The 14979-nt window shown below is 40.1% G+C and overlaps 1 protein-coding gene across 1 annotated transcript; it reads right to left on the bottom strand.

Annotated features, from left to right (window-relative positions):
- Positions 1–3308: 3308 nt before the first annotated feature.
- CASP3 (caspase 3, apoptosis-related cysteine peptidase) lies at positions 3309–12897 on the bottom strand. Its single transcript, XM_009330675.1, has 7 exons — positions 12776–12897; positions 11414–11506; positions 9082–9206; positions 8446–8574; positions 6282–6457; positions 5653–5770; positions 3309–4735 (listed from the first exon to the last, which is right to left on the bottom strand). Exons 2-7 carry the CDS (start codon positions 11485–11487, stop codon positions 4509–4511), a joined length of 849 nt encoding a protein of 282 aa, XP_009328950.1. The 5' UTR covers positions 11488–11506; positions 12776–12897; the 3' UTR covers positions 3309–4508.
- Positions 12898–14979: the final 2082 nt, after the last annotated feature.

Raw genomic sequence — 14979 nt, 5'->3', positions numbered from 1 at the left:
GAGAGGAAGTCCCATCTGGGGGGCCAAAAGGATTCACAAATTGAACCCAGTAGTATATTCTTTATTTGCAGCGCGCTGGATGCACGGGGGATCTCTCCGCCTATCGTGCATACCTGCGACAAAAGTCACATCGCATTTATACACTTAAGCAATGAGTATTCTAATAACGCCTATACATATTTATTGTCTGACCACGCCTATCCTCGCTCCTTATGCTAATTAGTCCTTTTTGTCTTGCGTCTGCGCAGATCTTCTAAATAATTCTGGGCCGGGGTCGTTCCGGTGAAGGCTGATAGTCTTCCTCGTCCCCTTTCACCTAGTTGGCACCAAGTTCTTGCTGATCTTTGAATATTGCATCCTCTTATCCTCTTCCCTCCTTGGATCTGGAGTAATCAGGTCATCCTGTCTTAACTTAATTTACGAAATACACATAATTCTGTCTGGGTACCATAATTAAAGATTCACAAAGAGCAAGGTCGACACTTAGTCTCCTGCTTCTTATCCTGTGGATAACAGACGAATAACAAACTACTTCTTATCTTGTGAATACCAGGCGAATAGCAAATAACACGTTATCTTCCCTTTATCAGATACCCTTACACCTCTATTCTGCCCACAGTTGTTCCTCCACAAATCACCCAAACCCATCCCTTTCCCTGCCTTTGGTTCCTTCCCTAAACATCCCATAATAAACCCCGTGCAATCCCAAAATGCTCTTCCCCTGCATCCCATGATGTGTCCCACAATTACATGAAAGGTGCTCCTGCATCGGCTCACCTCGATGGATTTTCACACCATCCTGGATCCTGGGGCTGAGGCTCTCCTGGGACAGCCCTGGGACGAGCCCCCATAGGGCGTCCCTGCCCCCAAGCCCTTAATTTGGGTTCCTGCCTTTCCTTGTGCTCCTGTGCACCTCTGGGCTTGTGCAGATGGGCCATTGATGGGCTGATGGCTCCTGTGATGGGCCTGGGAGTAGCCCCGCAGGGCAGGCTATTCTTTGGGCTTCCCCTCCTGCCCTTGTCTTTCTGTGCTCCTTTGTGGGTGTGCAGACGAGCTTTTATCACATAACCCAACAATAAAAAGATAGTTCAACTGCCCCTTAACCAGTGGAGCCTGTTATAAAACTGGCATGCGCTTTCTGCCAGGTTTTTAGCATAAATCACCTGTTCCTTTCTCCTTCAGCTTCACTCAAACTAAGGCAGCTTCCTCTTATTGCACTGCAATCCCTCCTTTCACTTTGCTTCCACTCCTCTACTTTAATCTTCCAATTTTCTCTGATTTATCCAGCCAAAACCTAGAGCAATGATTAACTAGCAATTGTGCCTCTATACTATGGCCTTCATCTATTTTTGTGCGGTCCTCACACACTAAGCATCACCCTACAGACAACCGTTTAAGTTGTCCTATTTTCCTCACGTCTGTCCTAAATGCTTACTCTATTACAATCTTCCATTGTTGTCCCACAAGCGGGGTCCGGTACCCGGTGTGCAATAAGCCAATCTTACACACAGAGCCGAGGTATTTATTTATCTCGTGTTTGCACAAAGACGGGTGCTGGGTGGTAATTCCACAACGCTAGCACACCGCACAGAAGAACTACAGCGTATTTATATCGTTACATGATTAGCAAAAACCCGCCTAAGTTCATGCTCATTGCTTAGTTGTGTTCAAATTAGCCTCGCTTGCCATGTAAATTAGCACACATGCGCCTTGCAGGTGTGTGGGGGGGCAAGTCCTTCCAGCCTTGAATTGAGTCGGTGGTCGTGATCTCCCCCTGCCGCCGCCTTTACCTTTCCCCTAGTTACGGCAGTGTTTTGCTGACTTCTTGTTTCTTTGGCAATCCCCTAGCCTCCAACGCCTTTTAGGGCAGGAGGTTCCCCTTTTATCAGTCTTCTAGTTCTTCTTCAAGGGCATGGTCGTTGTAAGGCACGCGCTGTTTATACAAGGTAATCAGGCTAGTACGATGAAGACTACAGTCTGGGTATTAACCCAAACGTATGGCTACACCATCCCACTGTCTCTTCCCCGAATTCAACCTTTCGACTAGATCACATTTTCCCCGATTACCACGAGCCTAGCTCACCAGCTCTAGTCAGACCTCCTTGCCAAACTGAGTGAGCGTTCAAGGACGTTCTCGCCTCCCCCTCTCCCTTCTCCAACAGGCTCTGTCTTACCCACATGTCCCACCAACTGGAACTCCGGCCCTCGGCTACAAATACCCAGAAGCCTTCCTGGCACTGTGAAGGAATTTACTGACTTGGAGAAAAATGCAGCTCTTGTCCTGAGAGGAAAGGACTGACGGAAATAGTACCTCTTTGTCTAAGCCCTCTACATCTTCCTAAATGACTGGTTACTCATTGTAGCTTAGCTTTGATTTTGTTTTGCTCTATTTTAAAGACTATTGGAAAAGTTGTAGAATCATTTTTCCTTCAAAGGACCAAGAAGGATCAAGACCAAAACCCATGAAATCTAAGGGAAGAGCAAACTCCGTGACAGGACTTTTTCCACAGTAAAATAAGTAAGAATTCAAGGAACATTCCTATTCCCAATTACTTTGAAGTAGATTAACAGAAGTCCTGTCAGTCATTTACAACATATAACTGTGCAGCTGCTTGTTGTAATTCACAACCTACATGAAGAAACCTACATATAAGAGTAGTACTAACCTACATAAGAGTAGTTAAACATTGGAACAGGCTGCCCAGGGAAGCGGGTGAGTCACCATCCCTGGAAGTATTTAAAAGACGTGTAGATGAGGCGCTTAGGGACATGGTTTAGTGGGCATGGTGGTGTTGGGCTGACAGTTGGACTCGATGATCTTGGAGGTCTCTTCCAACCTTAATGATTCTATGATTCTATATAGGTTTTTGTAAATGTTATTTTTAGGTATGTTTAACAGGGGCCTATTTAGTTTTTCAACAGAAGCGTGGGTAATAAATCTGCCTGGAACTGAAGTTTCAATCAGTTAAAACAGACTAACCCTCTCTCACAAAACATTTCTACAAGAGAGAGACAAGATTCCTCCTATTCCGCAGGCAGTCATCAGAGAACTCATCTACAATGTTTGAAATTGCCTCCTCCGCATAACTTCTGAACCTGCGTTTCCCATGTCTCAGTCACTACTCTTATTACCCGGCTATACTGTATACAATGCTTTGAAGCAGCTTCTTTTCAACTTCAGGTGGTAAGGCAGATGGGGAAGAAAAGGGAAAGTAGTATTTTGAGAAAAAGGGACATAAGTAAAGTTAAAATTAATTTGCAAAAGCTATCAGATCCTAAACAAATAATACACATAGAAAAGCATGATACAATTTAGGAAATGGTATTTAAGTTAAAAAAAAAAACCCAAATGCCTCTGGAAGTGAACATCAATTTGCTAACATTTTTTATGCTACACAATTTAAAGAGTTTTAAGTCTTGTTTCGCAAGCACCCTATAGTCATTTACCATTCTGTTTTCCTCTGATCTTAAAAAGCCTGCCACAAGCCGAAACATCAACAAAAATGTTTTATAACTTTGTAAAAGCCTGTTCCACAAAATTTAGAGTCAGGAGATATAAATTTACTATTTGTTAACGTATTTTAGCTGAAGTCTTGTAATTAGGGTTAAGAAGTGAAATCTCTCCAGTACCACAAATCTAGGTTTCCACACAGATTAAATGGGGTACGCACATAGCACAAAGCAAACCCACTCTAATTTATGGCCAGAAAGAGGAAATGTAGACTTGCTTTTGCACTGATTCTTATAGCCCAAAATATGCCCCAACAGCTCGCCCTTAGAGAGCTGCAGAAAAAGAAATTTTGGAAGACTGGTCCCTTAGTCACTCAGCTTCAAGGTCAGAAGACAAAATTTATTTTGAAACAGCTACCCTGTTGATATAATCGCTTTACCTAATACTCCATACAAAAAGTTATAAAATTATCAGGAAAAAATTGACTGTATCCTAAGGATGCTTCCTAATTGTATGTAAAAAATGAAATGGTTGTTTTCCATAGTTTATGCCTTAAGTTATAAAAACAGTTTAGGCCAGTTTATAACCTAAACTTCAAGAACTCGAGTTAAGAAGAAATGTATGGCGACACTACTATCATATTACCATCATTAGTAAACATATCGCATTCTGAATCTTCTTCCTATTGGCAAAGATATGAAACCCAACTATTTACAAGAACTTTTTCTTTCCTCTGCCCCTTCAGCAAAGTGCAGCGCAGCACCAAATAGATCTGAGAAGTGATCTGACCTTTCTTCAGTCTCTTCTTCCTAATTTTTCGAGATACTCAGAGCACTACTTTCAAATTTGCCTATGCTTCAGCTACTCAAGCTTGCATTTCTAACATAGCCATACTATGTTTTACTTCCAATAATGGACATATCTAACTTTGAGACAGTTCATTATGCCACACACAGTAGTGAACAGGAATTCAGATTTAAAAGTGGTATTCCATACTAACATTGCATATAAATTACAGATAAAAACATGAACTGAAAAATTACAAGGTGAAATTCTTTTAGCAAGGGAAGTAAAATTCTTTGGTGAGCATGGAGACAATGCACGGAATCTGTTTCTTTGCATTAAAATCCTGCCGAGTTGAGCAGGACTCGTATTCTGCCACTCTGCGATTTACACGGGTTAAAATCTGCATGAGTTCAAGTTGCCTTGCATGTTCCTTCAGCATTTTACACAGTGACTGAATAAACCAGGAGCCTTCAGCTGAATTCCTCCAGGAGTAATAGCCTGTGGAAGAGAGAGATGTCAAATTGATCAGAGCTAGCAGCCTCTGATACAGGACAGGATAGCGATCAGGGGAACAATACATTGTTTCCAATAGCAATCAATGTTTTAAAATAAAACCTCAAAACCACTAACCAACAAAAGTTAGATTTGATAATCTCCTCAAATTCCAACTCAAAAGATTTTTCTAATCCTCTCATCTTTTCTAATCTAAGAAAACTTTAAGTAGGTAGAAAATCAAGAGGCAGGAAAACTATCTTCTGCTGCCAACAGTCTGAGTCACTAGTAATTTACTATTTCTTTAGAGTACACGTATACGAAGGAGAGGTGACAGCACAGATGGAGCCAAGATGCAAAATGGATTTCAGTGTCACTATCTTCAGGACTACATGCATGAATTAAAGACTGGAACCTACTTCTGCTAATTGATAACGTAAAGGGCATACTAAGGGCTCTGCCACTACTCATTTTGCTTAAGGACGCAACGAAAATAGAGTCGATAGGCAAATAATATGCTGGTGTTTATCACCCACTTCTGTATATGCATCTACAGATATCTGACTGTTTTGTTCTCTCAGAACTAATAATACCTTTTACTTCCTGCTGTAAATTATTTGCACAACTCAGAGTAACTGAATTTATAGCAGATGAACATTTGAGGGTTTGCTAGTAAGAAAGATGTATATTCAGGGTTTGGGGTTTTTTTTTGTAGGAACTGAGAATAGCAACTACCTCAAAAAGAAATCAAATCAGGGGAGAAGAAACGATTGAGGGAAGAAAATTTGTATTTCCATGGAAGAGAACAAATGAAGTAGTCACCCACTGACTGGATACAACTGCAAATTGTCATTTACAATATCAGTACAAGCGGATATATAGGTACAATTTCAGGAACAAAAATTTCTTTGCCAGTCTCTCACCTGGAGCTGTAGAATATGCATACAGGAAGTCTGCTTCTACAGGTATTTTTTGACACATTGTTTCTTCTGATTGACTGTCTGCCTCAATACCGGAATCTAATTCTGTCCCTCTGCAAGCCTATTTGGTGGAAAGAAGAATGAAAAATAAAATAAATGAGAAATAAAGGCAGCGATCATAATCAGAATACTGATTTTTTTTTCTGTTTTGAAGACGATAATATTCCGATTAAAAAACTGCAAAAATAACAAGAACTTATTCATCACATTTCCATTAGACAGACTTGGAAGAAAAGTAACTAGCATTTATTTAAATCAACTACACAGTTTGGTTAAGATAGATATTAATTCAAAAGTGTATTCAGAAACTCACTAAAATATTGGCTAGTGTTCAGAAAGATTTTACTTAATCCACAGAATTAAGATAATGCAATCTCAGCTATTACAAATACTGCCTACCTAATATGACAGACTGTGCCACTTTTAGACCTGAAGAGAATCTTATTCCGAAAGTAATTCCATTTAAATCAATTTTAGAAATAATTAACTTTTTTCCACTAATAATTAATGGGAAGCAACATTTTGTTTAAGTATCCAGCTGATTTGATGATCATTGTTCAGCTGTACATCACCTGAATGAAAAAGAGCTTGGGTTTTCCTGCTAAACTTCTGCACCTGTCACCTCTGAAAAGGCTTGTTAGTGCTTTCAGTTCAAGAGGGCCATCTGTACCATAGATGAATCCTTCATCACCATGGCTTAGCAACACGCAAACAAAACTGCTTCGCTTGCTGTGATCTTCTTCAGAAACTTGAAAGAAAAAAGAGAATTATCTTAACTTCTTGCATTCCCTAAAAGCTTTGAACATTTGATGCTTCCCGTGTGACAGAAGTCTTCAGGAACTAATTCCCGTGTTTAGAAACCTCCAACCAGTTTTCACTTCTGAACAAAAGAAGCCAGTCTCCTTTACTTCAGGAGGCTGGACACAGAAAACCCTATATTAAAGGCCAACCCTACCCATTCTAAGACACGGCCACAGAACGAGGCCAGGAACACTGTGAGGAGACAAAGAGGGTGTTCCCACAGTGTCTCAAAGTCTGAATGGTACACCTTGCTCATGCAGTAATGGTCAACAGTCTCATGATCTGGGATCAGATTGATGGGAAGTTCTGAGTTTTGGGAAAGGATGGGGAAGTCTTATCTCTCTTTCCAATCAGAGATGCTTCAACTACTTGGATTATATGGGAACTGAATGCGGCATGAAAGTTGTTGCTGCTGCAGGGACCTAGGTACTAGCATTACCCCTCTCTCTCTCTCTGCTCCCCCCCGCCCCCTTGCCCTGTAGCAAGGTCTAGAAAGATTTTTCAAGCCTCTGAACTTTGTACTTAAAGAAATTTAAGCTTGATATAAAGTGTTTGTAGATTTGTATTTTTTTTCCCACCTTGTGGTACGCAAAGAACATAGAACAGATATTCTCTGATGTCTTTTGTTGCCTGACATTGTGGGGATTGTACTTGAGGACCAAGATGATTCTTTTAAATATATGAAAAGATACAAACATGGTTTAAAAGAAAGGATCCAAAAGGAATTCTGAGTGGGAAACTCAAGAAGGTGCAAGAGTTTGTAGATGAAAAGTGTAACAGTCCCAAAAGCTGAAGTCTTCTGTTTAGAGCTTGCCAAAACACTGAAATTCTATTCTAGAAAAACTGAACTATTTAGGATTTTTCTCAAGCAATGCACACTCAGGCATTTCTACAGTCTATGGACAAGCACTGCATCTAGAAGAGTCAGAAAAGGCTGGGTTTTGGGAATCTCTAGTTAGGCTGCAGTCTGTAGTTTACACTGTCTATTTGGAGGCCTTATACCACAGGTAAGACAGAGGCCTTTCCACTTGCAGCTACTATCAACAGACAGGCTGCAACTACTACTAAATTAACCATGCCTGTGAGCATTCTCTGGCATAAACATTAACTGGCACTAAAGAACCTACATCTATGTTAGCAAACACATTTAAAAAAACCAAACAAAACCAAACACAAACAGGATCGCTGCAGGCTAACTGGCTGTTGGGAACAATCCCTGGAACACTTTTACTGTTGAACTGTGACCTGGAACAGCCTGGGAGAGTGCTAGTAGGCATGAGCCACAGTCATGCCGGAGAACCTTCCAACAGTTAACTAGAATAGACTGTGTTCCTGGGCTACAGATACCTCCAGGCTCTGTTTAATTTACTGGTCTAGATGTAGCCAAGTCCAAACAACACAGGAGTAACACAAACAGTAGTATAAAGCTCTCACTTGACAGAAGGCTGTTTTGTTTCACAAGTCAAACAAAACATGAGTTGTTTCTCTAAAAGAGTAATTCAGTCCACACGCTTGCAGTTCTGGTCCCTTCATCAGAACCCCCCTGGATCAGAACACCTCTTGGGCCACACCACTAAGCGTATAGCACAGAACCCCTCTATACCCAATTAAGCAGGTTTCTTTCCAACTCACAGAGCTTCAGTGATCCCGGGGTCAGAATATAAATCAGTCTGCATTTAAGTTTCAGCCTTTTTTCCAGCCTTCTTTAGAAGATGAGAAAGGATACGGAGACAACAGTCATGGCACAAGAGATGGAGAGACGGCAAAGATGAATAAACATAGAAACTATGACGTACATGTCATCCTTAGCAATAGACCACTGTTAGGTGTGAAATATCATCTAAAAGAACCATGGAAGAAGATTATGTGAGGGCTAGAGATGTATTTGGAAACAGTGGATGATTTAATACACGCACTGAACATATTATTACTTACCATTTTTCAATAGTTTAAGAATGTCCCTGCATGAAAGATCATTGTTGATCTTTATTTTATATCCCAACTTCATAAAAACTTCTCTGACACTTGCGGCATCCGCATCTGTACCCGAACGGGGTAACATCCCTATACATAAGAGAAATGTATTATTTTTTTATACGATATAGATGGCATGGTCTGATTGAGCCAAATTCTTTTCTCACTTATACCTGTATCAGTCTGGAATATTATTCCATTATTCCAGACCCACTCTTAACAGAAAAAACATTGCACTGTTATACATGCACACCATCCCCCTCTCTCTGTACCTATATTGTAGGTTTATCTACTCCTTATTTTTGTATCTACCTATTTATTTAAAGACATAAAGAAGCATTTCATTTGCGAACAGAAATCATGACTAAAAGGTAAGATGGACTTGTACTGCCTATCAATTTTTCTCCCCATTACTGCTATACCCTAATGTGTTCCCTCTATGCATATTTGGAAGAATGCACTGAAATGAATCACACTCATTCAAACCACTTAATTTTAGACTGCAATGAAAATTGGTCAGCATATTTAATTTTGAAGAATAATACATGCCACTAATTTATCTAAATTAAGGAAAAAACTTAAATTTGAAAGTGGTACCGGTCTGTCTGTGGAAGTTCTTATTGTTTATTATTACACATTCCCCCATCTCCGGATAATCCATTCTGTAACTGTGGTCTGGCAGAATTCCAGAGTCCATAGACTTGCTAGCAGGTAGGTTCTTTCTGTATAGAAATCAGACAAACTTTAGGTGTTAATTTCTGATCTCTCTTCTCTAGTTTCAAAATAATAATAAAATAATGTTATTTTAGCAAAACCAATGAAACTGGCAAGGTTTGCTACTTGTTCCCTACAAGTCTCCTCAGCAAGTTTGCTGATGACACCAAGCTGAGTGGTGTAGTTGGTACTCTAAAGGGAAGGGATGTCATCCAGAGGGACCTTGACAGGCTAGAGAGGTGGGCCCGTGCGAATCTCATGAAGTTCAACAAGGCCAAGTGTAAGGTCCTGCACCTGCGCTGGGGCAATCCCAAACATGGATACAGGCTGGCGATGAATGGATTGAGAGCAGCCCTGTGGAGAAGGACTTGGAGGTATTGGTGGATGAAAAACTGAATGTGAGCTGGCAATGTGCGCTAGCAGCCCAGAAAGCCAATTGCATCCTGGGCTGCATCAAAAGAAGCGTGGCCAGCAGGTCGAGAGAGGTGATTCTGCCCCTCTACTCTGCTCTGGTGAGACCCCACCTAGAGTACTGCGTTCAGCTCTGGGGCCCCCAACATAAGGAGGACATGGACCTGTTGTAGCGAGTCCAGAGGAGGGCCACGAAGGTGATCAGAGGTTTGGAGCACCTCTCCTATGAAGACTTGCTTGAGAGATTTGGGGTTGTTCAGCCTGGATGGGGAGGGACTCTTTATCAGGGAGTGTAGTGATAGGATGAGGGATAAGAGTTTTAAACTGAAAGAGGGTAGATTTAGATTAGGTATTAGGAAGAAATCCTTCACTGTGAGGGTGGTGAGGCACTGGAACAGGTTGCCCAGAGACGTTGTGGATGCCCCCTCCCTGGAAGTGCTCAAGGCCAGGTTGGATGAAGATTTGAGCAACCTGGTCTAGTGGAAGGTGTCCCTGCCCATGGCAGGGGGGTTGGAACTAGATAATCTTTAAGGTCCCTTCCAACCCAAACCATTCTACGATTCTAAGTTATGTCTGTGAAATCAGTTGGTAGATCTGATCTAAGACTAGTGAAGACTGTACTTGCCCAGAGGTTAAAATAAATACAACTGCTTTGTATAGTTATGCTCCCAAATAAAACTTTTGTTTCAAGTTTGGTAAAATGTGCACATACACAAATAATAAAAAAAAAACAGTGAAAAGTAATTTGTATTTGTAGTAATCTTCTGTGGAACTTGTAACAAGCTTAAAATTTAAAGAATCAAGGAACAACTGTGTCTAAACTGATAATGTCTCTGCACAGGAGAGTATAAAAAATTTTATCAACAAGAAATCGGTTGGGTTTTTTTACTATCGTCTTTTTGAAAGCTATGTACCTGGAGGCAAGATAAGCTCCAAGATTGTAAATCTGTTCTGAATTCTAACCAAAAGTCGTATTACCACTGAATTTTCACAAGTAAACATTCAAAACCTATAAAATAACCAAGACTTTATATGCAGCTGTAATTCTGCCTTAATGAGCACACCAACTACACCACCACTCATGACTCTGCAATGGCTGTCAATTTTACTCAGTCCATATATGCTGAAGTCTGTATGGATTTTCTCATTTGAGCACATGGGTAAGCAGTTACAAGACTGGGGCCCACTATCATATTGTAGTCTACAAATAAAAAGTCTGTAATGCTCTTAAATCTAATTTTCATTGAAATACTAAAAAGAATGACTTCAGAAACAAATTAAGTTCCCAGAGAGAGCATAATCTGATGCTAGTGCTACACCAGCGTAACAACTAGCTGTCACCAGGAAGAACAGGCTTGCATTTCCTCCCTTCCACCCCGTAAGTTCCCCTCACACTTGTGCTTCCGCACATACAACTCTACAGCAGGTCAGCTCAAGCAGCTGAACCGGCTGCCACAGGTTCAGGTGAACTCTAGAAGAAGTTCAAGGAAAGGGGTGAACATTTAGCCCAGGGTGAGACAGAGAATTCTCTTTTCAAGAACAGTTAACCACTTCATAACACTGTTAAGCCAAGTCTAATTGCACCTCAAGTGTTTTGCTTTTTAGTTCCTTGTACAGACATACAGCCTCTTTTGTCAGAGACTGTATATTTTCAAAGTTAGTACAACAACTCTAAGAGTTGTTTATGATTATTATAATTTACCATAATTGAAACTTTTCCTTTTAGTATTATTTCTTCCATGGCTCTCACCTTCTGTTACAGCACAAGATTCCTCAAGACTTAAACCAAAAGTACCTCACTTACCCTTTGGAACCAGGAATAGATTTTGCATCTGTCAGATCTTCCGCCAAATGTGGTCCATCTCCTATGTCTGCCATTATGGCTCCCAATTATCAGCTTGAAAACATAAGAAAACAGAAATATGAGACAGTTAATTTTCATATGAAATAATATCTTCAGATTGCTTAATTTTTGTTAGGTTTCCTTAAAGCCTGACACAATCAGAGAGCAATTTTTTAGAATTATAGAGAAAACAAGAATGTTAAAAAGGGATATTCACACAGAATAACTTTAGCCTAGGAGTATTAGTATTGGCAGGCAAAAATCAGCATTTCTGAGTAATCCCTACATATCTTATATTTTAAAGAACATGAAATATTTTTTCTAAATTACTGTGTTCTAAAACAGCTCTGGGAAAATAGTCTGCAGATCCCTGTGACCAAATGATTGAAAATGCCTACAAAAAGCAGGATAAGAGACAAACAAATAGAAAACAATCTTTAAAATATTGTAATGTCCCTACATGCATTAGTAGCATTTTAGTATTTTAAATAGTGTGTCATATGTGGATCCTTCCATCTCAGTAAGACAGAAATTGAGATCCAAAACCAAGCAATACAAGTTATCGGACGTGTGCAAAGACTAACACAGAAGACTAGATTTTGGGTCACAGTATTCTGAGAAATAAATAATTTTTCTGCATTCCATGTCAAATGAAACATCACTGCACCCAATCCTAATTGGTGTATGTGAAGGCAACTGCAATATAAATAACGTAAAACCACAACAATTTAACTTTAAATAGTTGATGAAGTGACCTCTATGCTATGGCCTGCTATTTACTGTTGATCAGAACGCAGGACAAAAAATGATTAATGATACCAAGCCAGAAATCAGTTTAAAAGCAATAAATCCCCCTCCCAATTACTCATGGAACACATTACCACAAGTTACCTTTAACTCAGGATTCAGAAAAGGATTAAGCATCTTAAAGTTAAATTGCCAGACAGGACAAAGTAATAAATGCTTAGAAGTGAAATAAATGCTTAGACCTCAAGAAACAAACAAGGCACTACAAGGCAAGAATTTTAACGAAACTTGCTTAGCAGGTATATTTATGGTAAATAGGGATGTATAAATAACCAGACCAAGTAGTAAGATTTGCTGAAGATTCTTATTTAAGGCTTAGGTTCTTTGGTGGCAAACTGTATTTGCCATCTTACACCATCATATTATGATAAGTCTCTTAACATCATATGTATACTCTAGCTAGTATACCATGAACATCCATTTTCTGTGGCAACAATTACTGACGCATCAGAAGCACTAATCTGGGTTATGTATAAACCTCTTTCTTTCCTTGTTTTTTAAAAGACATTTACTTACATTTTTAGTGACTTCAAAAGATCTTCAAGGCTACTCTGAATACTATTTCTTTGTATCTTGGAACACTGATGTAAATAAGAAATCTTCTTGCTCACAAAATTATTCCAGACTTGAGAACTGTATCATGTAAATTAGCAGCACACAGGAAATTTCCTGAAAACCAAATTACAAAAGTATCAAATAAGCTTGATATTTTAGAAATAAAATTTCTAAAATACATTACTGCTTTATATTTTAGAAATTTACTTTAGAGACAGTTTCATGGGGCAGGCTGAAGTTGCCTGCCTAGCACCATGATCTGGATTCATTCATCCTAACTTCAAAGCCTAATTCCTTAAAAGTTCCCTATGTGAAAAATGACAAAAAGGGTAATTCAAGTACCTAAGACCTGTGGCATGACAGTGATCCAACCCTATGCCTTATCATTGTGCAGGGAGCATCTGCATTGACAACAAAGTCTAGTCTAGAGTGACAATTGGTGTGTCCACCCAGCTGTAACTGAAAAGCAGGGCTTCTGATCCCTAGGAAGTGGGAAGAATGGCTTTCATTGACAAGAACACGAGAAGTTCCAGCAGAGCCCAGCTTCCAGGAGTTTTTATGCCTCTTTCAACCCTGTCCCTACCACAATCATCCTTGGCTGGTTCCCAGCTTTCCTGAGCTCTCAGCCTGACACTTTTGAACAAAGCTTTATTTTGTAGGAAAACATCCAACCAGACCGACCCATAATTCTGATGCAACTCATGCTGTTCCTTCTTCTGGAGAAGCACTACGTGCAGAAGCACAACCCAAACCCTTCACTGTGGCTGGGATTAATAGGAGAGACAGGGAAAAGGTTAACTTTCTTCCTTGTTTGTTCTTTGTCTGCCAACAGTAATGAAGAACCACACCATATAAAAAACCCACAGTATTACATGCAAACTTCATTATCGAAACTAGCCAGCAGGTGTACTGAGAGCGGTGTAGCCATGTCAGCATGGAATTCAGCTTCTGCTAAAAGCCGGAGCGTTCATCCCAGCTGTCTGGCACTGTGAAGATCTGCAGTGCCAGTGCTGCAAGTACCTGAACTAGCTACTGTAAACTAGTAAGTACGTGCCTACATGAGCTGCGGTCACCTCCTGTCTATCATACGAGCCAGGCTGGGCTACCAATAACTACTTAGAAAAGACTCAACTAAAGTATAGGGAAAGCTAACAACTCTCTGGCCAACAGATGAGACCTTGGAATCATTAGGGAGGGTAAGTGGATCATTAGGCTGCCTTGGGTCCACATCAGGTGTGCTCCAACCAAACTGTTGCATCCCATTAGGGGATGGTTTTAGTAAGCTGGTGGGAATAACACTGGTGAACCGCAGCAGACTGAAGCAGGCAAACTGGAGACCTAACAGACTGGGACCATGGAATGCTTCTATAACACAAACGTTAAAGCATGCTGCAAACAATAAGAAAGATCTTCAACATTTAAGTGACCTTAAATTAAGACGTATCTCCTTTTGCAACCTTAAAACTTAAAACTTTAAAACTGCTGTTCTTGATCCTATGCCAAAGAAATGATGAAATTTGAAGAAGTGGCTAGCAAAACCTACAATTACGATGAACTACAGTACTTTGTTTCTGAAAAATTTAGAACACATTTTGTAATACCATATCATAAAAATACTCCTTACTAAAGCCTTTGCAAGCCTAGCTCACAGCCTACAGTTTCAACTGTTTAATGAAGTGTTAGAGCTTACTGCATTTTACTGCATCACAATTGGAGCTTGTCTAAAAGTCTTTACAGAAGCTGGAGAGATAGTGAAGAAAAACCAGGTATAATACGTTAGGTGTTTAAAATACGTGTGCTTTATCTTCAGAATAGACTCTGTAACTCACCTCTAATATCTATCCATTTCTGAGCACCTTAACGCATCAAGGCACCTGCACTTCTTTAAAGAACAAGACATCCACAGAGAGATATCTGTTTTGTTGCTAGGCACTCAAATGCATGTTTTAATCAGCAGCATGTTTTCCACTCTAAAGCACTAGTCAGGGTAACAGCAACGCTCTCTGGAGGACAGTGCTGATTCTAACAGACTACTAAGAATTGCCTCATCTTGGTTTAGGTAATGCAATGATGTCATGTTCTGTCAAGCAGAATACACATTACCCTGTAGAGGATGATCTCATGCTGTTATGGATGGGGGGGGGGGGGGGGGGGGAGCAGGGAAA

The sequence above is a fragment of the Pygoscelis adeliae genome, unplaced genomic scaffold (assembly GCF_000699105.1).
Source record: "Pygoscelis adeliae isolate BGI_AS28 unplaced genomic scaffold, ASM69910v1 Scaffold167, whole genome shotgun sequence".
In the NCBI taxonomy this organism is placed as follows: domain Eukaryota; kingdom Metazoa; phylum Chordata; class Aves; order Sphenisciformes; family Spheniscidae; genus Pygoscelis; species Pygoscelis adeliae.
Note: the sequence above shows the minus strand (reverse complement) of the source record. Positions and strands in the feature narration are given on the sequence as shown.